At 45.9% G+C, this 22,754-nt stretch overlaps 7 protein-coding genes across 7 annotated transcripts; 3 read left to right on the top strand and 4 right to left on the bottom strand.

Moving 5' to 3' along the window:
- The first annotated feature begins 8,209 nt into the window (after nt 1-8,209).
- On the top strand, nt 8,210-9,736 carry PHALS_15165 (uncharacterized protein). Its single transcript, XM_036407220.1, has one exon. The coding sequence runs from the start codon at nt 9,149-9,151 to the stop codon at nt 9,350-9,352; it is 204 nt and encodes a 67-aa protein (XP_036263465.1). The 5' UTR covers nt 8,210-9,148; the 3' UTR covers nt 9,353-9,736.
- Nucleotides 9,737-10,038, top strand: PHALS_06529 (uncharacterized protein; the record flags this gene model as incomplete). The annotated part of the gene is made up of 2 exons (XM_024719826.1): nt 9,737-9,873; nt 9,939-10,038. The coding sequence occupies 2 exons, from the start codon at nt 9,737-9,739 to the stop codon at nt 10,036-10,038; spliced, it is 237 nt and encodes a 78-aa protein (XP_024585086.1).
- A 719-nt stretch (nt 10,039-10,757) lies between these two features.
- PHALS_06528 (uncharacterized protein) lies at nt 10,758-12,933 on the top strand (the record flags this gene model as incomplete). The annotated part of the gene is made up of 4 exons (XM_024719825.1): nt 10,758-12,559; nt 12,616-12,621; nt 12,699-12,786; nt 12,847-12,933. The coding sequence occupies 4 exons, from the start codon at nt 10,758-10,760 to the stop codon at nt 12,931-12,933; spliced, it is 1,983 nt and encodes a 660-aa protein (XP_024585085.1).
- Nucleotides 12,934-13,030: 97 nt separating this feature from the next.
- Nucleotides 13,031-14,563, bottom strand: PHALS_06527 (Glycosyltransferase, GlcNAc; the record flags this gene model as incomplete). Its single annotated transcript, XM_024719824.1, has 2 exons — nt 13,031-13,818; nt 13,882-14,563. The coding sequence occupies 2 exons, from the start codon at nt 14,561-14,563 to the stop codon at nt 13,031-13,033; spliced, it is 1,470 nt and encodes a 489-aa protein (XP_024585084.1).
- A 404-nt stretch (nt 14,564-14,967) lies between these two features.
- Nucleotides 14,968-17,472, bottom strand: PHALS_15170 (uncharacterized protein). The gene has a single exon (XM_036407219.1). The coding sequence runs from the start codon at nt 15,967-15,969 to the stop codon at nt 15,730-15,732; it is 240 nt and encodes a 79-aa protein (XP_036263464.1). The 5' UTR covers nt 15,970-17,472; the 3' UTR covers nt 14,968-15,729.
- PHALS_06526 (RxLR-like protein) lies at nt 17,471-19,114 on the bottom strand (the record flags this gene model as incomplete). The annotated part of the gene is made up of 1 exon (XM_024719821.1): nt 17,471-19,114. One exon carries the CDS (start codon nt 19,112-19,114, stop codon nt 17,471-17,473), a length of 1,644 nt encoding a protein of 547 aa, XP_024585082.1.
- Nucleotides 19,115-19,641: 527 nt separating this feature from the next.
- PHALS_06525 (Apple-like) lies at nt 19,642-21,423 on the bottom strand (the record flags this gene model as incomplete). Its single annotated transcript, XM_024719820.1, has 1 exon — nt 19,642-21,423. One exon carries the CDS (start codon nt 21,421-21,423, stop codon nt 19,642-19,644), a length of 1,782 nt encoding a protein of 593 aa, XP_024585081.1.
- Nucleotides 21,424-22,754: the final 1,331 nt, after the last annotated feature.

The raw sequence follows: 22,754 nt of genomic DNA, 5'->3' as shown, positions 1-22,754 counted from the left end.
TCTGGACTGAATCCTTTTAGGAACTTTTAATAAAACCTGATGAAATGCTGTATCGTTTGCATATGGTCTGCATGTGTCCCTTCTGAAGTCAAATTTCAGTCAATGTTCGATGGCCAATAGGGGGTGATTTACTGAAAATGGGCTGATTTGTTACTTTTATGGCCTGATTGTCATAATTCTGCTGTGCAATTATTACCTTAGCCATTATAATTATTAAAAATTGTGGAAATAGGGCAAATAGCAAGAAAATATTGGAGAAATAAAAACTCAGTTCAACAAAGTAATATGCAGCTTATAGAATTACACCCTTTCTTAAAGCTTAAATGTAGCTCCTGTCTTTTTTAATGGCGTATATAAGTAAAGTATGTATTATTCGTCAGCTGTTTTATTACTTCGTGCGCCATCGAAATCCTTCCATTTGTGCACCATACAAAAAATTGTCGTACTTAAAATCTCAAGTCTCCTATATACCTCAATGACATCCACGACAATATGCCCGACAGCTAAACATCGATTCGGGAGGCATTGTATGTGTCAAGCGTAAATACGGTAAGAATTAGAGACTGATGTCACATCCCATAATTGTGTTAGCATGCAGGTAAACTGGCAAAATGCAGGTCTTTCAGAACATCTTTGAACATTCTACGCTCAACGAACCCTGTGTATATGGCACGAAAAACACCCAGCCTAGCAGGTTCCGAGGGCGCCAGCGGGCAGAGCCCTACTTCGTCTCCTGTCTGCTGTGCAATTCCGGACAGTACGTCTGCAGCTTCACGGGGAGCACATCCCAAGCCCTCGACAATCGGGTATCACACACCGCGCCCACCACGGGCGGCGGATTTCCTCGTCGAGGATTTGAAGGAAGTCAACTACGAGTCGGATACTTCTCTCCTAGGATGGGAAGAAGAGAAGGGCGAGGTGCGATAACGGCGCGACGCGAGCCCTGCTCAATCCTCGCGAACACCGTGTCCATTTACTAATCTCTCGACTTACGGGGAAGTGGTATAACTACCAATTGCTTCGACGAGGCACAGAAGCAGCAGTAGGAGGCTGCCTACAGGGCGGCTCTCATAAGCACGTATCCACGTTCGGTCCTAGACCTTCGTGTGGAATCGGCTTCCCTCGGCGGATCCCGCTACTGAAGCAAAAGACGCGATCACTCGATCGTTAGGCGTCTACATAGTCGGGCTTTAGGCGCTGTGCTTGACCAGCAAGAAAGCTCTCCGAGCTTGCTTCTTGGTACCTCAAGAAATCCCAATAGATTGGTACCGCGCTCGACTTCGCTCAAAACGGAAGCACTTCTGTACCCGCAATGCAAACTATTCCTGGGGTGCTCGCCCCTGGCGAAACCGCTGCAGATAATGAATGGCTCTTTGAGCGATGGGAGCAGCGGCACCGCAAACTTTCCTCGCTGTCTACCTTATAGCGGAGCCACAAGGGAGTGGATGTGCGCGCAAAACGCCACCTTCAATTTGACATTGCCAAACTCAAGCGCAACGCCGACTTCATGTGTATTGTCGCCCTGCGACACGTGGAAAAATTCATCACGCTCCCGCGAGCTCTGTGGTTTCTCGCATGGGTGCATCTACGACCACAGCAGTTCAGAGCCATAGCTTGACTCAGCTCATGGCTCTTTGGCTTCCTGGACTACCGCTGAGAAGCGCGCAACGACGCGAAGCGTCATGATCCTTCTGTTCATAAGCGTCAACGACGTCTGGGCAGTGGCACTTCAAACTCCCACGGATTCTGAGCGGCCGCCTATCGCTGTGCGGAAGACCTCGAGAGTCTGGAGCCTTAGTGCACCGACCTCCTCACGTTGCGAATTATCGTGCTCTGTAAGAGCGGCTCTTAGTCGTCGAGCAGACGAATAGTTTATTTTGAGCGACGGTGGAGCGTCTTGCGCCGCTGAAAAACCGAAATTATTGCACTCTGTCTTCAGAACTAGTTGCTGGTTCAGCTTCTGGGTGGCCGAGCGCTTCTTGGGCACTGTTCCTAGTCAACGCTTCCGTGTTTACTTGCGCCGGATTCCGGTACAGCTTAAGCAAGCCCACATAAAACACCGGGCCTTCGCGGACGGTTTAGCGTATACGCAAGGCCTCGCTTGGCTACGACCTTAAAAGGTATAAATAATTGTGGATGGAGCTTTGTCATATGGACAGCAGACACTGCATGTGCAGAAAGGATTTTAGCATTTAATTAAACCAGGTCTTCGACCTCAATGTTTTCTACATTTCCTATGCTTCTTCCGTCTGCATATTTTTTCTTTTTGCATGTCTTGGCTTTCATCCATCGCGTCGCGAACGCGTCGTAGGACACGCAGTCTGGTAGACAGGAAGTCATCGACTTCTTTACGGACAGTGATGAAGCTGGCATCAGCTAGCCGTTCGACTATAACTCCCCCACCAAACCCTGAGTCATGGAATGGCGGCGTTCGCGGGACGAAGGATTCACACGCCCGTTTACGTACAACGGCGTGTAGGTAGATGAATGATCTGCGTTGTTCAGAGCAAACTCTACGAGTGGCAGCATGGCGCTCCAGCGCTTCGGCGTATCAGCGCAGACGCGCTCAACGACGCGATTCACGCGCTCAATTTTACCGTCAGTCTGCGGATAGTCTGCTGTTGACATAGTCAACTTGGTGCTTAGTACCCAGCAGATTGTAGACCAAAACTTTCCAGTGAAGCGTGTGTCTCGATCAAAGCCAATTGACTCCGGGGGTCCATGTTGTCGAAAGACACGATCGGTAAACAGCGTCGCTGTAACCATACCGTCGATGGTGTTCGGCACTACCGCACGATAAGTCGTCTTACTCAAACGGCCCAAAAAGACCACCGCACTCGTGTTGCTCGCCGAGTCCTTCGACAGACCAAACACAAAGTCCATACTCATGGACCGCCAACACCCTGAAGGTACCGGTAAACTGGCTAGCGGCGCCGCCGCATTCGGAGCGTCTTTTAACCTCCGACACGTCTGACACGTGCGCACATATATGCTCGTCGATTTGTACAGCTTGGGCCACCAGTAGTGGCGACTCATAGAGCTGTACGTCTTCTCACGACCGAGATGACCACTGAGGGGTTTCGTTAGCCTCACAGAGGATACGGTATTTTAAATCGTCATTGGGAGAAACCACAATTCGTGGCGTATGCGTCTAATCAGAGCTATAATACAGTATACTCAGCGAATGTCGGTGTAAATGTGCACGCAAAAGCGCTGACAATTTCTTGTCCGAGTTTCCAAACTTCTTGCTCTCAAGAACCTGTAGCAGCGCTACACACATAACATCACCCGTGTATGCGGCGCGGATCTGCGTGACAACGCATCAGCCAAAGAATGCTGCTTTCCTAGCTTATACTTTACCTCGAAGTTATATCCGGCGACAAAGGAGAGCCACCTGGCCATCCTATGGGAGAGATGAGGCGACTGAGTCGCAGTGCGTAATGACGCATGACTGTGTAGATCACAAACCGCTTTGAGCCAGCAGGTGCAGCCGGAACTTGGCAAGTGCATGCTTCATCGCAAAAAATTCTTGTCGTGAACTGGGTATTTCCTCTTCTCAGCCTTAAGCTGGCGAGAATCGAACGCGATCGTCCGATCTCACCCCCCGGCTTCTGATTGCAGCAGTGCACAGCCGATGGCAAAGTTTGAAGCGTCACAGACTACACTAAAAAGACGATCAGGGTCTGGCAACGCCAGTATTGGTGCATGAAGGAAGCTGTCTCTGACCCTGTCACAATGCCTCCCGATGCTCGTTGTCTCAGCACCATTTCGTATCCTTTTTCAGAAGATTCAACAATGGCCATACCATTTCCGCATAGTTTGTGCTTTACGTGTGCAAGTAGTTGGCTAGGATATCTGTCCTCCCGTGCCCGCACGATTGTGGACGAAGATGTACTAAGTCGAGTGCACTGTACTTTGTACAGCCAGCCACATTGTTCTGGAGAACAGCCTTTCTAAAAAACGGCGTCTGCGCCGGAAAGGTGGCAGTGTTTAGGTTATGATACGCGCGAACGATACGCCACTGGCTGTTCAGCTTCCGGACACAAAATCTGGGAATCAACTGGGGAGACGTACTCTCATGCAACATTCTTGCGTCGTGCTTCGCACGGAAAAAGGTGTCAATGACATCACGCTGCTCCTTGGGCAGGGCCACTGACGTGTTACACAGTAGTAGGTTCCCGGAACCTGGTCGATCTCATGACGCACACCTCGGGCCGGAGGTAGGGCCGACGGCGGGTCTTCGGAGACGACGTCGTGCAATTTCTTTACCAAAGGGTAGTACGAATCCGAGGAATCCTTCAGGATCGACGATCTACTTCGTGCGTTCAGCACCCTCGTACTGTCCCCCTGGACAGCTACATCCATAAACAACGATGAGTAAATATCCTCGTTCGGTCGTATAATGACCACCTCGGCTAAATTGCTTGCCTTCTAGGCACCATTAAATTCTTCGAAAGGCATCTCATCTTGCTCAAGAAGAGCATCCACCGTGGGTATAGCCTCGAGGGTGACGTCGACGTCTTCCTCTCCTGTCATACGTATATAGCTGAGCTCTATCGTCTACGGTAGCCACACCCTTGGTCAGGGTCAACATTCTGCGTCTTGCCGATAGAATACGGCATCGCCGTCTCCTCTACATGAAGAATCTACGTCTCATCGAGACCAGTGGGAACACGCACTCGGCATCGCCCAGTGTCCCCACCCCCTGCTCCATCGGAACCTTAATTTTATGAACAACATCCGACGAAGAGCTGCTATTTCCGCAATCTTTGTTCAATGGATAGCGTTCCACTCCACGCACATCAGAAATGTCGTATCCTTGATGCCTCGGGCCTCGTCCGAACATACCACTCTTGGCATGCAGCAAATTCTTCGTAAAGTGAGCAGTGCTCAGTGGTTTACGTGCCACTCCACGCGCATCACTTGGGCCTCGCCTTCGATGCCTCAGACCTCATCCGACCATGCCACTCTTGGCATACAGCAACTGCTTTGATATTTAAGCAGTGCCCAGTGGGCTACGTGCCAATCCACGTTCAACCCGCGATACATGATCGGGTCCCTTGCCAAATACACCTTGGTGTACAGCTTGGATACTCCGATATTCAGCACATTGACCATCCCAGTCCAGTGCCCGCGCCAATAGCACTTCTGCTTCCTAGCAGAGGTGGGTCCATGACTCACCAAAGCTCCGCTAGGAGACGTGCGCATAGCCCAAGGTCTTCGACCTCCAATCAATCCATGGCTGATGGTGTTCCAACCTTGCCATACCAAGAATCAGGTCATACCTTGCATCCAAGTGTAAGACTATGCGTTGACACCGAGGTCCACTAGGACCCTCGGCACCGTGACACATGTTCCCGTCGCTGAGCGAATAATGACGGTTTCATTCAACCGGGCTATTAGCGCCTCAGCATACATCTGAATTCCTTCCATCGTGAAACTTCGAGCATAATTACCCAACGCCTCGGAGTCGGATAGGGTTTTCCCTGGCTTCTCAAAGCCCACGGTCGCTTTTACGACCAGCAAGCTCGGCTTGCATACACGCTCCGTGTTCAAGAGCACAGAGTTATTCGGGGCTGGTCCCTGCTGACCCATACCTTATAAAGGCTCAACAAAACTCAGGTCTTCCTCAGTAATTCGCCCCGCCCCGCGCCTACTGGGTGTTCTCATTCACCGCGATAGACTGATAAGAAGCGGGACGTCAGTCCACGCACCTTGCGCATAGGACAACTGGTCCGAAGATGACGGGTGACTCCACAGACAAACACCGTCGAGTATTTAAACGCTGCTCGGCAGATCGGAGATCTCTTTCTTCTTTCTCAGCATAGCTGAGATCTATTGGCTCGGGTTCGCTCGACGATGTGCATTCCAATCAAGTCGTGCCGACTTAAAGATGAATTCGGCATTCAATGCCACGTTCACAGCTTCTTCAAAAGAAGACGGATGCGCCCGGAAGACTTTCATTCTAGCCGCGCTGGTGCGGAGGCCCTCCACAAGGACGGTCACTGCGACCGCTTCGGGAAGAGATTCGGCTGTCATCCCGACAATGAGAGCTCTCAACTCTTTGACAAAGTCCACCAACTCCTTCTTTCCCTGTCGAGCGGCAAGGAAATGCGATCGCACACGATATGCCTGGTTAGGCGGTGAGCGCTCTCGCAAGAGCTGACTCTTTAGCTCCTTCCAGGAGGGGAACGCTGCTTCAACCGAAGAACCGCATGTTAGTGCCCATTCTGGCGCTCGACCCCCGAGCTTGGAGATAGCTGGCACCACGCGCTGTCGCTTGTGAAGCATGGCGGATGCCATAGCCATCTCGGCCTCTCTTATCCAGAGCAGAAAACTCTTCCATCCTTACTCTCGAAGGTCGTAACGCTGACCACGAGCGGCCTGGGTCGGACAGAGTCATCCGTCGTCGACGATGGCATCATGGACGCAGTCGACGCTGACAGCTTCTGCTATAGGTGCTCTAGCAGAGCATTTTCATTATTAAGAACGCCTCTAGGCGCGCGTTTATCGCTTCGGGACCTTGAGAAATAAAATGTGTTATACCCTCAGGGCCAAGCAGGGACATTAGCTTACCAAGCCCGTCCTGCATGCCCTGGGGCTAAAAGGAGTACTGCTCAAACGTTTACCGAGGTTCAGTCGTAATGACCCAGGCGTAGATTGACTACGAGTGCTACCAAGTGCAGCTAGGCTGCCGTAGCTCTTTGTTTAGGATAGCTAAGCTAAGGTCACCAACCTTACGTTCTTTACAAGAACCAGTACGAGTTTAGCGGATCGCGATCCGCTACCTCGAAAGTACTTAAAACCCTTATCCAGAGTAGAAACGCCCTTCCGTTCAAAATTGAAGCTTTATATAATTGTTTTAGTTGCGACAGAGCCGCCAATATTAATTTCCTAATTAATATAGTAAGACATAATTAATATGCATTACTACTGGCAGTCCTGCCACGTAGTGGGTTCTTGTTATGTTGTAGTCACACCATTGCGTTACACCCTCCCCCATCAAACTTGTGAATACCCACAATTCGCGTCTTACTGTCGCCTCACACAAGTCTGGCGTGTCTGAGACACCGTTACCTCCTAAAGAATATCCTTATACATTCTCCGCTCAATGAGTCCCGTGTCTATGACACGAAAAACTTCCAGCCTAGCTGGTTCCGAGGGCGCCCTTCTTCTTCTGCACGGGGCGCATCTTATACTAATGCGTGGGTCACACAACATGGTGTGACTGTAAACACGTGTGGTTTACACAATTTGGTGTAAAAATGGTGTGGCTACGCCGTAACAAGAAGCCACTACGTGGCCGCGCTATCAGTGCTCATGCATATCAATTAAGTCTTTCGATTTAATAAGGTATTACTATATTAATCAGGAAAACGTAAGGTTTTAGATATCGGCGGCTCTGCCGCGACTAAAACAATTAACCACAGTTTCAGAAGAGCGTCTTACCTTGGTTTAGATTTTAAGTACTCTTGGAGATGGCGGATTGCGATCCACTACACTCGTACTGATTTTTCTTGTATAGAAATGTAAGCTCGGTGATCTTAGCTTAGCTTACTCTTAGCAAGAACTACGGCAGGACTGCTGCACTTTGCATCCTCTTTTTTCGTCAGTGACCGTCACAGCCCCAGCCCGGTGCAAATGGGACTACAAAGTTGCTGAAGTGTCATTCAGTGGAAACCGCACTAGTGGTGCGCATTGCAATTTTCGAGGGCCAAAATCTCCTTGTACATGCAGTCGTTCAATATTAACCCTCACACATCCATAACGTCTTTGCACCGGTATGACCTGCCGAGCAAATGGGCTTTCACGCTCATCTGCTGGCGCGGTTCAAATCTACTGCTCTAGATGTTGTGCTTGATGAATTTAACGTCGCCATTGATCTTGTACTATTTTCAATCGAATACGATCAAACCTCCGATACGCCTCAAAGAGGATAAATTATTTGGATAGCAGACCTCTGCGTCGGAGTCCCCTGGCGTCTGCGCTTTGTTTTCTCATAGAACTACTCCTCCAAATCAAGTGATCCGACTACATTTCTCTCCTCCTGCCTGATTCATACAGAGATGATCTGTTTCTGTTCTTCACTTGGGCATTAATTGTTTCATTCGATGAGGCTCGTCATCGTTCAAGACAGGATACTGGCGACTAAGATCCGATTTGTTGATTAGCGATTCAGTATGCGCAATATCATTCAAGACATCCAAAAATTGGCAACATCTATCCACTCGCTCCCCTAATTTAAGAGGTATTGGAGGCTTATGTTCGCTATTATTAGCTTAAACCCTCCATCACACACAAAATACCGCAATTTTTACGCTTGCCGACAGGAGATGATTTGCTGACAGCGTGCGCGAGAAGAGTATTTTTCCGATACGGCCACGGACGCATTAGTGGAAGCTATAGAAGCTATAGAAGCTATAGTAACGAATCAGGCAAGCCTGACCGACCAAAGACAAAATTGAGGATTTGACTTCCATGCTCGGGTTCTAGAAGCGTCTTCGTCGGCGTTCTTTTGGAGGAGCTACATTTACCCCGAGAGCTCCCAGAAGCTGGAGGGTCCACTTTGGTATGGCTACCCTGGTACATGATTTGGCGCGCCGCCATCTTTAACCTTTTGGGTAAGCAAAAAAGTCGTGCGGTGCATCTCGCATTTTTCCCGCGAAAAGTGTTTGGCCTTGTTCCAGGTTCGAGAATTCGCCGACAGCTGTCGTGAATGAGCAATACTGTGGTCAGTATGCCTTTACAACTCTCGTGCAAAGCTACAACATTGTCGAGATGACGAACCTCCTTATATAAATTGAGGTATGCAATCCTTGGCATTCTCACCAGGTCACAATACGAGAGGCCGTAATGGAGAGCAACGACCGAGGAAGATATTGCTTATAAATTGTAAGGGGTACACGTGGAGTTGCGACCTGTAGAGACAAGAAACGCTCACAGACAAAATTTTACGAGCGTGCTTTGATCTTAGAATGAGCTGCAAGCCTACATTTAAAATTGCACCGTGGCGCGTCAGACTGCTTTTGTCGGACCAAATCATTCAAGCCAATTTCATTCTCAAGCAATATGAGCAATCCTAACTAGATCTGAATGGAACTGATTTCATCGTCAATCTCATAGCGAGAAATTCTAGCAAGTTCGCAGCATGGGTTCACATGACGTGGTTATTCATACCAGTGAAATTTCTATACGCCATACCGCTCTTACCTGGTTCTTTACGCAACAACGCGAGCGTCATGTCATTCTGGTTGCGGTGAATTCACGCCTGTCCACAGCACGATCTGGCTGGGTCCACATGACGTGGTTATTCATTCCAGGGATTTTTTCTGACAAAAGTGCTTCAGCATAACCACTGGGTCTTGAGGTGTAACCAAATTCAAGTCGAAAACCACTAAGCGCACAAGCCCGACACTGGCAAGACACCAGCGGCAAAAAAACATACAGGATGAAGACTTTTGTCTTGAATTGAATAACCAGAGTATCTTTTTGAGTGAGTGGGATGAGAAATGACCATATTATGAAAAGGGATTGGCAACGAAATGACAGTCCTGACTACTTATATCCAACTTTGTGGCAAAGAATGGGGATAATGTACCACCGAAGAATCTAGGTCGATAATATTTGTGAATGATGAAACGAGGACGGAAAGGACTCGTAAGTACACTTGCAGCTGGCATTAGAATCCAAGATGCTACAGCTCCAAGCTGTGGGAAGCAGGTTTTTCGTGTAACAAATGCCTCGCGGAAATGCGGATATCAGTAGATTCACATCCATCATGAAGGCCAAAGAGAGTGAAATGCGGCTAAATCGATTCAAGTTGCTGGTCGGTCAGCCATTTGAGGGCTGTGTGAGTACATTTGAGCTGGAAAAGTACGGGTTTGGAACTATCCGATCATTGAAACAATATTTAGGCTGTTTTGATGTGACCTTTGCAGAGGGCAAAAAAATGTGGAATCGTGTCAGCAACTCCATCGGATGCCTTACTTAAATGCTGCTGAAGTTGAAGATCTCGTTGGCAAATGGCTGGACACATGAAGATACGTCCATAGACAATATCAACGAAATGATCAAGCCACAACACGAAATGGAGCTTGTCAAGTCGTCTACGATAGCGAGCATCGAACAATGAGATATTTGATGCAGTAAATTCAAGTGCATTTTTTCCTTCTGGTTGCAGTCATTGTTAGTGTCATCTTCGGTGCATTCTTCCTTAAAAATGTGCTGCGCAATCTCAGGCGTCGTTGCAATTCTACAAATAAGTCAATGTGCAATCAAAGCAAACGCTATATGGTAATGCTAGAAGTGATGAAATACTCACCTTCATCAACAATTTATGTGAAATGTAACAAGCAATAGTATGATACTTGGCCATAATAAATGCGCAGGAGGTGCGCAAAAGAAATACTGCTTTAATCGAGGTACCAACTTTGCATTATTTTTGTCTACTTCATTTCAGACTACAACAGACATGGACGATTGTTCATATGTAAAGTCCACGAAATAGGCTTGGAACATACGCGGTTATCAACATACGCGGATATCAAGTCCAACATACCTACGATAACTAAACAAAATTTACCAGCAAATGGAGATCAAAGCATCTCGCATTCTATTCACCTAATGCGGCAATTTCAACGAATTAGCCAGTAAAGGAACGGGTTGTGGACTATTGCAGTTCCATTCTCAAAATAGCGCTGACTCACAATTAAATTCCATGTTGTAGATATTTCGACGCTGACAAACTAGTGGAGGTGATGCATACAACGCCAATTCCAATCGATGAAAGTTGCTCTGATGAAAAAGCTGAAGTAGTTCCGTACCGTATTCTTTCCCAAGCTTTGCTGGTTGCTGTAAGCCACATGGACCCCACGTTGGCTTTCGACATGATGCTGGTGAACGAACATCTTCAAAGTCAAGATGCGGCCAATGTGCTGCTTAAACAGGAGGTGGCATCTCTTAAGCATCAATTGACCAAACAGACCCAGGAACAGAGCGATATGTTTCAGTATTTTAAGAATCAATTTGACAAAAACATGACTCGAATTGCTGAGCTTGAAGTGGCGCTGGCTGAAGCACAAGAACAAATGGGAACGTTTGAAACAACAGCTCGAGCAATGCAGGAAAAAACAGAACAAGAGCACTTTGCCGAGTCTCACGAAGCTCAAAAGGAGATTGTCGCTCTGAAAGAAAATTTACAACATGTGCAAGAATTTGCACAGGCAAAGTTTGAGTTAGAGACCCATACTCGCGCTTTAGAGAACAAGCTCGACGCTCAACGTGTAGCTTTTCACATTCAAATACAAAGTATAGAACGGGCTAATTCACTTGAGAAAGCTCGTAGCAAACAAGAGCTTTCAAGTCCAATAAGTGTTGCTAAGCAAGAAATCACGGAACACACGAATGATCAGGTGGTATGCACTACACATCGTAGTTTACTCGAAATTGAGCATCTTACTCAAGAGCTAGCATTCCAAAGTCAAGAAACGGAGAAAGTGCTTGCTCGACTTGATGAAGCGCAACAGCAGGTGACAAAGCTACGAATTGAGAAAAGAGTGTTGGAGGCCAATGAGGCTCGAATGGCAAAGAAACATTTTTACTACCAGAAAATTCTCGCGAAATTACAGCAGTCGAATTCACCAGAGTGGAATCCCATCATAAAGTTAGAAACGGGGATCAAACCTTTTGAAACGAATGTGACGCTTGTCCATTCGGAAAATTCAAGCTTAGCAAGAAGTAGAGAGGACAAAACGAATGTTGAGCTTGAACAGAAGCTGGAACGTGCACTTGGATGGCTTCGTGTCTTTCAAAGCGAGCGGCAATATGTATTGGCGCAACAGGACGAAGTTGTTGAATTTCTCTATCGCTTGTTAGATGAAGTTACCGAGATCCGAGGTGGAAATACTAGTCCACAGTTTAAACTAATACAGGACAAAAACATTTCTGTGAACTTTGAAGCGAATAAACGTGTTGAAGAACTAATTCAGCTCGCACCAAGTATTACGACAATGGAAGCTTTCGGACGCAATGTTTTGATCACTCGTCCAGCATTAGATGAATTGTCATCAGAAGATTTTTACGAGGTTTTGTTGTTTATACTCGAGAAAATTCGACTCTTTCAAGCCCAAATTGCGACGGTATATCTCAGGTCTTCTGATACGACGAGTCTGAAAGATTCTAGTCCTATGAAACCAACCTTGGAACGTCAGCTTGGAATTACGCTCCCCCCGATTTCAACTTTTGCAAATGCAGGTCGAAGTCCGAACCAGAAACGACGGGTTGTGGCTGCAAATGTTGATGCTGATCAATCGGCAAAGTATAAGTCAGCCAAGTTCACTACAAAAGCGGACATACATATACAAGCTCCAATAAGCCCTCAATTGTTTGCGATGGCAACGAATCAGTTTCATTATGCTAGTCGAAAACTTGTGGAGAAGAGTGCAATGAAAAGACAGTTCCAGCAGGTCCACCCAGAGGATGGTGTAGCATCACCAACAGAGAAAAGTCAAAGCCAGATACATCCTGTGATCCCTTGGAAGCAAAATGAAGTGTTGCAACCGTGGGCATGTCACACTTCAACGGACTCTTTCGTTCCTTTCAATTTACCAAGGGAAGTGGAAGGTAATGAAGCCCACACTATTGTTGATTAGATTCTCGATAAACCTGGGAGTGCTCACTTGGTGTGAGTGACAATTTAGCAAGTTTTCGAGCGGCAGTGCAGAATCCTACGTGCAGCTTAAATCTTCTACAAAATTTGATTCATTAACGTGTAACATGCAAAAACAAGTACGTGTACTCTTTAACGACTCACAACTTAAAGTCTTTAATAACCATCACCAACTCTAGGACGAGATGAGTAAACACGTTACTTTGTCGAATTTGATAGTATACCATAAGCGTAAGAGGATCCAAGCACCGTCAGAGTATCAATAAAGACCTTTCAATCAAACAAACCGCGTAACTTGGTAAAGAAATTACATCGTTGCCTGATGAAAAGATGAAGAGCCCATAGCATTCCATAGGACGAATCTCAATCGCGACTATGATGAGGTGCTGTTGAAAAGCAACTTCGTCGAATGGCATACGCTATGCGGTCATTCGATAGTGCTGCAAAGAGAGCAATCAAAACAACAGCGAGTACACCCCATACTGCAGCAGTAATTCCCGGATGTCTTCTGTTTGAGGATTTACCTTGCCGTATAGCAAGCCTTTCCCTATCCTTCGATTCCTTGCTCATTGTGTGTAGCGTTGCCAAGTCCTCTCCTTCTCCCCGACCTCCATGTTCTGCTCCTTCGCCTGATTCGGCCAATTCGTGCGCCTCTTGACCTTGTGCATCTACGTTGTGTGAACCTTGTACACCCGCGGCTGGCTGGGCTGGAGTGGGTGCCGGGGCAATCATTTTCCATCCGTTCCCCACAATTATTTCTACTTCCGTTGAATTTGTATACGGAACCCAATGTAGCTGTTTACATGAATTTGTTTCGTTCATAAAGCCTGTAAGAGTCACATTTGCAAAGTGCAAGTACTGTTTAAACGTGCGTGCAGTACCAAATGCATACTTATCGAGTTCCATGGCATTGACTTGACCTATAAATCCCAGTCCAAGACGAAGACGGACGCGATTATGTGTTCGTTCCATATCCAAAGCCTTCACCTTCTGATCTACCGGGGACTCCCAGAAACTATTCGGCTTTTTTGTGTAATTGTGGTACAATACATTACCCAACTTACTAGGTGAGTACAAATCATAGCCGTGCGTCCAGTAATCAATCGACCGCAGAAACTCTTCGCCATCCCAAAGCCATGGCGTATATGGATCTACCAGCACATTCCGTTCAGCATGACATTTACTAAACGACAATCCACCACCCCAAAGTGCACCTAATTGTGGAAAGTTGGCGTTACGCTTATTGTTTGCACCACCAAGTCGCGTGAGTCCATTGCCACCTTTATAAGTCGTACACATATGTGGGATCCAATGTGGTGGATTATTGTCGCCATTTTCCTTGATAAAATCATGGAGATCATGCGGATAAACAGTAAGAATAGCCATTTCATTGTCAATTCGTTTCCATTCAGTAATCAAAGCTTCATCCCACCCATTGGTAAAGATACTATGTCCATCCACTTGTAGACAAAATTCTTCCTTACCAATCAGTTTTTTTTGACGATGACGAGCTGTAGTGCATCCTCTAGTCTCTGCCGCAGGTCGTACATCAACTTGTACGTGCTCTTGATAGCGGCATTGAGAGTAATCTGGCCACTCAACAAGAGCCAGTTTGCAATACTCGTCTAGACACTTAAAATCACTGTCCAATATTTGCTCCACAATACCAAAACGAAGACGTTCTGGATACTTCGCTCGCTTAAATGCTGTGAATAAAGTATATCCACACCGAATTCCGTCGCGAAAAACAGAAGTTCCAATATGAATCTCGAAGCTTGATGGAATGTTGGCTGGTGGCGGACGTAGATTTTTGTCATACGGTTCGAGTGGAATATGCTGGACGCTCGGATCCAGCACACGTGTCTCTCGGCTATTCGGAAGCGTAAGGGTAGACATTTGCTCGCCTTGGGTTTGAGCGCTTACAGCCCCTAGCGACAGGAGGATTCGTAGGTTCTTCATGGCTGCGTCCCAGTTAGAAATAGAAGTATTATTTCGGTGAAATGGCAAATATGGTTGTGTGTACCCCAAGAATATATAAGCACTGAACCAGTATACTGATCTACAAATCTGTATTATGGAAAAACAACTGTATTACTTGTAAAATATTTTAAGGCGAATCCATCAGGGGCTAATGTTCAGAATTAGCCTCTGTAGAAACTTACATTGCTCAAATAATGACACTCTCATAAATCATTGATACAGAATTGTATATAGGGTGAAATCTATAGAAACACAAATACCAATAGCTGCGAGTCCCAATGCAGACTATCGGTATGCACCCAATATAACAGAATTTCAGAATTTTACATCACTTTAAGATACTGACATAGAATAAGTAATGATTACTGGCTTGTAGTAATGTAGAGAGACAGAGCAATCAGATAGCGTAAATAGGAACGAGTTTACGCGGATATTGAGGCAGCAGGCGATAGGAACAATATTCCCGATGGTAGTGTCGTTATCAGGTGGTAGCGTTTAGAGACCGATTGTGCCGATGGTAATGCTATAGAAAGGAACGAGATTGGGATGACTGTTGCTGGTATAGAGGCAGTGTAACAGGTTACAGGCGCAATAGTTGTTGATAAATGCACGCGATGATGGTAGCACAACCAAAGGCAATGTCATGGAGTGATTCGAGTCACATGACCAGGTGGTAGCGTAAAGGCCACTTGATCTGTGGCACTGCGATCGGGGTCAACTTTCGATAGAAGCATAACTAATGGACATTTAAGCTGGTGATTGCATGATGATGGGCTTCGTCACGATCAATCCAGTAGCTGGCTCATCATTGGATTCAAATTGTGATGGCTGCGCCATTTTTCTCTCGAAAGCGTGCGTCTCACAAGGTCTTTCTATACCAACTCATCTCTTTTGCGGCACTCAACATTATAATTTTTATCTAAAATATCTTTAATTTTTTATGTAGGATGCCTGCTGCCTTGAATTGTACGAATAGCGTTGTCAACATTTGTTTTCCGTTCAAGTTACTGTGGATACAACTATAAACGGCATAGTGAATCGTTCTTTATGCTTCATTGGGATATCTAGCCAACTGTTGAGAGTCAACGATAATGGCGCCATTGTTGTCGTCGCTTTTCATCGATCCTTTTGTTTGTAGGTCGTAAATTTTGCCATAACATCGCGATTAGAATTGAGTGGCAAAGCAATTTTATGTCGTGGCTAAGCTGACACTGAGAGCGCACTTCATTGTCGTAGGCTGTGATGAAATGCATATTGCCCCTGAAAGCGTATTTAATCCTTGCAATGCTGAGCTTCAGAAGATGTTGAAAGTTAGCAGACATTAAGCATCCACTAAAGCAACGTACATGCCATCGTTGAACTACAGTAGGTGCCAAAGGCAGTCAGGGACCAACAAACAATGTGGACCAGGTATCCGTCTTTAGAGCAAGGCAGCCGCGAGACTCAGGCAGCGAGTGTGGCATGGTGATGCACGAAAATATGGACCCTAGCAGTCAAGAGACCAAACACGTAGCTCGTTTCTTTGAAGGGGTGGACCCTGCTATTTTTTGTAAGTGATAATCTTAGAGTGTTGCGACTTCGCTGTGTCTCCTTACAGGAATCGAAAGAATACCACATGTGAAGGAGGGGGTTTGCATCTCTGACAATACAACAGAAGCTCATGTCCAGGTAGTCGGTTAATGTACTTGTTACGCTCGCGAACGTCTATTACTATGGCGGAGGCTGCACGCTGGATTCCATCTAAGCTGGCCAGTTCTCTCGCGGAGTATGGGCAAAAGAGGCGTGCAATCAACACTTTGGTTAAGTAGTTACTTAAAAGAATCACGTGCAACATTCGCAGCTTGCTCGTAATATATTCAAGGTCGAACAGGCCACACGGTAAAGTTCCACATCGACTAGGCTGTCAAAAATGGCCAGATATCCGGCCAGTGTTTGCACTATTGAATCTCTTCAGGCAGCATGGGTCTAATTTTTTAGATGAATTTGATCAAAGTACCAATAGTACAATGTTGAGGTGCGTCATCAATTCAAACACCTACTTGTCTTGAACTACGGCGTCAAACTCCAAAATGATTGTGATCAACCGTCGCACTTTATGGTCGTCGCAGCTGGCAAGTATCTTCGTCGAGCATCCTTTGGAAATCGGCTTATTGTCGCTACTTGAGTATAGTATAAGTTGCTCAGCTGTCGTTATCAGGGAGTTGACGGCCGTAGCATCGTGAAGTAGTACGAAGCCCGTGGTTTTGCACAAAAGTGTGCTCATCATTCGTCTTGCATGCATTGTCATCCGGCAAGTCTAGTAATTCGCCTATTATGGCAGGTAGCGATCAGATTTGGCCCGCGATTCGAAGTTTTCCAAAAAGCTTATGCGATTGATTACCTAAGACTATCGTTTCGCAACTGTGACAGCTTTTCGTGAAAACGTTATCTAATATGCAGAGGATGAGGAAACCTTGTCGTGAATTTGAGACAGAGAAGCAATTTCTCAACGTCTCACGAGCGCTCGTTTGATCTTCAATGCGCGTTGAAACGTTTGTGAAAACGTCAGGTAAGGACGAGCCTGATTTTCGTATTAAGCCATATATGCAATCTAGACTAGAGCAGACCTTTCCTTGCCAAAAAACTGTTTGCACTCATAGATTAATCACATGCTGCATGATAATAAGGATTCTTTATGCTTTCGTTCTATATTTGATATACATAATACCATATTCAATACTACTTCAACGTTTTTAGAAGGCGAAGCAACGAATTTACTAAGCTACTTAAGTCGTATGAACTGAATTAATATCTCAGTTGTTTTTTTTATTCTAATATCCAAGATCAATCAGTCGTATGACTTGATTTGCTTTTTAGTTTTACCCAGACTTGGTTGCGAATCACGCGTGATTTTGCATCATTCGACAGCGTCACAAAGACAAATGCAAGCACAAGGGCAACCACAATGCCCGTTGACATTTCAGCTCCCGAGCTTAATTTGAACGGACTCGCTATTTCCTGTCGCAACTTCGCAGCCAGATCACCATTGTAAGCATCACCTGTCCCATGAGCTACAGCAGTTTTCAAACCAAGGTTGGTACGCATTTTGTGAGCTAATATGGCCTGGTTGGCTGCGGCCTCATCTGACGAAGCTAATGTGTGTTGCAAATTCGTATCTTGACCAAGACGAACGGCTTCAAAAGTATCTTTTTCGTTCAATCCAACCCTTTCATCGTTCAATTTCCAACCGCGACCAACCGTGTCTTCTACAGTGGTTGCATTCTCGTATGGTACCCAGTGCAATTGCCCGCACGAATTTGAGTCATTCATCCAACCGTCAAAGGAGACGTTGGCAAACTTAAGAAAGCTTTCAAAGGAGCGCACTTGACCAAATTCGTACTTTTTGAGCTCAAATGTATCAACAACGCCTTTGAACGGCATTCCGATGCGAAGACGAACACGATTGCGACTCATTTCCGTGTCAAGATTTTTTTTCGAAGGATCTATTGGGGACACCCAGAAGCTCGCGGGCTTTTGGGAGTAGTTGTGGTAAAGGACGTTGCCCAGCATACTTGGCGAGTATAGATCGTACCCGGACGTCCAGTAGTTGGCTGAACGCATGAATTCCTCGCCATCCCAAAGCCAAGGCGTATGTGAATCGATCAAAACATTTCGCTCGGCATGGCACTTACTAAATGAGTATCCACCGCCCCACAGTGCAGCCATCTGTGGCATCCATGAGTCGCGAATCAAACTTGCCGCCTTAATACGGGGAAGTCCATTGCCCCCTTTGATGATATTGCACAAGTGGGGGACTGAGTTAATTCCATTATTGTCTCCATTCTCCTTGACCATGTTATTGTGCGTATTGTGTGGATACATGGTCAAAATGGCCATCTCATTGTTAATTGAGACCCAATCGGCCAGAATATTTTCATCCCATCGGTTCGTGAAAATGCTGTGGCCGTCGACTTGCAAGCAAAACTCTTGGTTTCCTACCAGCTTTTGCTGTAGGTGCCGCGCCGTTGTACACCCAGCAGACTCAGCAGCATCACGGGTGTCAATGGTGATCTGATTCTCATATCGACACTCTGGATCATTTGGCCATTCAAGTGCTGCCATCTTGCAGTATTCGTTTAGGCAAGTGGGATCACCCTCGTAGATTTGCTCGAGAATCCCAAACTGAAGACGTTCAGGGTGTGTCGCACGTTGAAACGCTGTAAATAGAGTTTTGCCGCAGCGATAACCATCTCGAAAGACGGAAGATCCGACAAACATGGAAAAGTTTTCGGGAACATGCGCCGGAGGAGGTCGCAGTCGACTCTTTTCTGGATTCAGCGGGATATGCTGTACTCTCGGATTCAATTTGATTGATTTTGTCCAGTTGTCAAAATGAACTGTGGAAAAGTTCGTCTCTTTGTTTGGGTTTGGATCGGGAGCTGCGGCCACAAGAGCGAAGATAGAGGCAGCAGTGGCGAGGCGTAACATCTTGTAAGTCCAAGTGAAATTGTACACTGAGATGCCTTCCTTACCAACCCCTCGCATGGTTGCGGAATTTCCGTTAACTAGTCGTCAGGTAGGAAAGACGATCGAAACGCTGGAAAAAAAGCCAGTGACAATGTCCTTTCACCGATCGTACTTCTTTCTAAGGAATTATGCAGGAATATTAATCCACCATTGAGAACTTGTCAAACGGTCGACCCTTCACAAACTTTTCCTCATGTAGTTGGTTTGAGCTTGATTAGACTTTCGGTGCTTGTAAATGACTGTTCATGTGTATAGTTTGACGAACTTGTTCAGAATGGATTTAGATCCACCTATTTTCTGAAAAAGGAAGATATCGTTCTTTGAAGTAAAATGTGCAGTCAGCGTAACGGTTAAACCATATAGATGGCCAGGCAGTTCTCATCTTGGTTTGAAGTGAAGAAGACTGAAAAGGTAAGGAAAGTAGTAAAGTAATTCATGGATTTATACAGTCGTTACAAGAGCAAAAGGTTTCAAGATATGGTTGTTGCTTAGACGTTCACTAGAGCGCGAACATTCAGGACGTTACCTGATTGCCAGTTCGGAAGCTCTGTCGTTTTCCCAGTCGCAGAGCCCGTCAGAACACACACATTTGCAGAAACAAGTTCTTCAAAACTAAATGTTACACAGACGAGGTTCAGCAAGCACTGCTCACAACACGAGCGCCACGTTTGCTCATCTCGGTTGCCTGCCGTCGTGGAAATGATATCGAGGTTGTTGTAGCGTACCAAAGCTTCTACTTGAACACCATTAACACCTCCATCGGAGCACAGCGACGTTATGGTTGCCGGAGACAAAGTGTTCGTAGGGAGGACGGCTGGGGTTAATGTTACCGTGGGAAGAGTAATCACAGGTTCGAGGGGCATTTCGACTGTTGATGGCGCCGTTGTGTGTTCATATGTTGGTTGATGGACAGTCTCATCTTCTGGCACAATCAAATCGCAAGGTTTCTCGGTAGAAGCATAAGCTGTCTCCTCTTGTGAGTGATAAGGAGGCTGGTATGTTAGCATGTCGGTACTCTTCTTGGAGGCGTATTCAGATCCATGGTACGATCCGGCATATTCAGGAATACGAGTCACATACTCGTGACTAAGTTTGTTGCCGTTGTAGCCCTCCGTGTATGACTCTGATGAGTAAGTCATATGGTCAGCTGGTACTGCTACCGGGGTAATGCCATGTTCGACACCCGAAGTATATTTACCACTTGGTGTCGTTTCACTTTCGCTTGGAATGTAGCTCTCCATACTCTTATCTCCCACTGTAGTATCGGTAGTATATCCACCTGTCATGTCGGTAGTATACCCACCATCGGTTATAGCAGCATATTCAGCAGTCTTCTCTCCAGACGACTTACCAGTGTCGTAACTCGCCATTTTTTTACCTTCTTCAGCAGTCGGAGGATGGTGGTATTCACCAGTCATTGCTGTTTCGACGTGTGGAGCCACACCAGTAGTGTGACTTTTCATGCTGTCGCTACCCTCTAGAGGCACATTAGTTTCTTTCACTGCAGTGGCGGTGGTGTATTCGCCGTTCATCATATCGTCTTCAGCTGTAGTTTTTGTAGAAGTCTTGTCGCCGTTGGTCATGTCGGTGACATCGTGAATATACGTTGGTGAGTCCTTCTTGATTTCGGCCGTGGGCTTATCTGTTGAGCCAGTCCTCAGTAAGTTGTTGTGGTTGGTGTCTTCATACTCGCTTTTGGTGGACTTTTGATGGTCGACCATCGTGGAATCTGTCGAGCCATAGTATTTTCCTTCGTCCATCGCGCCACCCATTTGGTGACTCGACGTCTCAGTCAAAACATCACAATTGACATCAAGTGGTGTATCGAGTGCTGTGTTGTAGTGGACACTGGATGGGGTATCCTCCATTGGATAATCATTCATCTCATAAGCAGTACTCCAGCCCGTGCTATCTCCATCGTATGCTGCGACGGATTCAATATTGCTAGAAGAAGGGTACCCCATTTTCGAAAATGCACAACCCCATACGTTGTCGTGAATCAAAATGCACTGGGCATCGACCGGTGCAACGCAAGTTGCACCATTGTACGATAATAGGTGCGAATGACAGTCGGCAGTGGCGACGTCGCCAGCTTTGGGACAAGCATTGCCTGCAGGCTCCGCTCCACTACCGGAACAAGGTACGCCACAAGACTCAGACAGCGAGTAAGTGGCGTCGTGCTCTACCGAGATATAGACGTCAGCAGTCGCAAGTCTAGTCGCGAAGAGACTAGCTAGAGCTGCAGATAAAGCAAATTGTTTCGAAGCCATGGGTAAATGCGTAGCCGAGGAATCACTGAAGAGAAAATCGGGGAATGAATCTCGGCTGCGGATCGATATATGCCCTTCAAAATTGGCATTTAAGATAAGCACTACCAAAAAAATGACATGAGAAATGTTACCGGAGGCTTTCCTTGTAAATGAGACTTAAGGATTTCAAGGCTTTCTCGAAACGGCGAGATGGAAGCACGGCTTCGAAGTACAAATGGAACGAAATATATGCCTTATTTCACCAATTCTATGAATCATCTCTTAGTTTGTGAGAAAACTTTATCGCTTCATCTGCACACACATTCTTACAAATAATCCTTTGAGATCTTACCAACGATAAAGTGGACGGGTTAACATCAGGTCTTAACGTTAATTCACTTCTTTCGCGACGGTTATATATGATATGTGGGGCCATCGACCGACAGAACTGTGGTACGTAAATACTATCGTCAGCTTAATTCTAATCAAAGGTGCATCTCTTTTAAATAATGTCATCAAGCACATTAACATCTGCTTGTTTTTTCTTTCCTTGAAATACTCAGATTTGAAATGGTATAGCCACAATCGACTAACTTGGGCAACGGCCGTGAGGGTAGTAATGAGGTTGCATGTTTGGAAGAATTAACAAGTTTCGTAGTAATCTGAAAGTTCATGGCGACAATTGTATAGCGTTTCATAATTTCAAAACGTAATGATAATCCGACACTAAATCAATACAATTTAGTCAGATACATAACTTGCAACATTAAAAGCCCAATTCTGGTTTCAAGATCTTTTGCGACGGAGCGAAGGACTGGAGCAAAATTCAATCCAAATCGTGATTGAGTTCACCGCGCATTCTTCTTGTCAAGTCTAACTGCGAGTTGCGACAAATTAAACAGCAGTAATTTATCTGCCAAGTAGCTCGTTTTAGGCCTTATTTTTTTGCAAAAGGGTAAACAATATAGAATCCTGCCATATCTGCTCAAGCGTTTCTGAGGATTTCATTATCAACCAGCGTATGTCACATTGTCACATTGTACTGTCTTCTTGCGTACTTATTCCTGGTACGATACGATACTGTACACTTGTACGAAAGCTTCGGTTTAATTGTGAATAAACATGAGTACCAAGGTTTCTGTATTTATGAAGATGATGGAACTTCGAAAAGGATTGGCCCATCGCACATCGAAAATAACGACATTATTATTGCAAAAAGGAGTAAAACAATGTATTGAGTATTAGTCTAAGCAGCGCAAATCGACTATTTCGATAGTTACAATGAGCGTCCGAGGCTATTTGCTTTGAGCGTCGTCAATTCATCGATTGGCTAGAGCTACAACAAGCGGTTC

This window comes from Plasmopara halstedii, assembly GCF_900000015.1.
Source record: "Plasmopara halstedii genome assembly, contig: Scaffold_3060, whole genome shotgun sequence".
Classification (NCBI taxonomy): Eukaryota; Oomycota; class Peronosporomycetes; order Peronosporales; family Peronosporaceae; genus Plasmopara; species Plasmopara halstedii.
This window is presented reverse-complemented; position numbering and strand designations above follow the sequence as displayed.

What these genes read in the sequence shown, in the direction of transcription:
- PHALS_15165 (XM_036407220.1), top strand. Translation starts at nt 9,149, where the DNA reads ATGGGTTCACATGACGTGGTTATTCATACCAGTGAAATTTCTATACGC.
- PHALS_15170 (XM_036407219.1), bottom strand. Translation starts at nt 15,969, where the DNA reads ATGTCTGCTAACTTTCAACATCTTCTGAAGCTCAGCATTGCAAGGATT.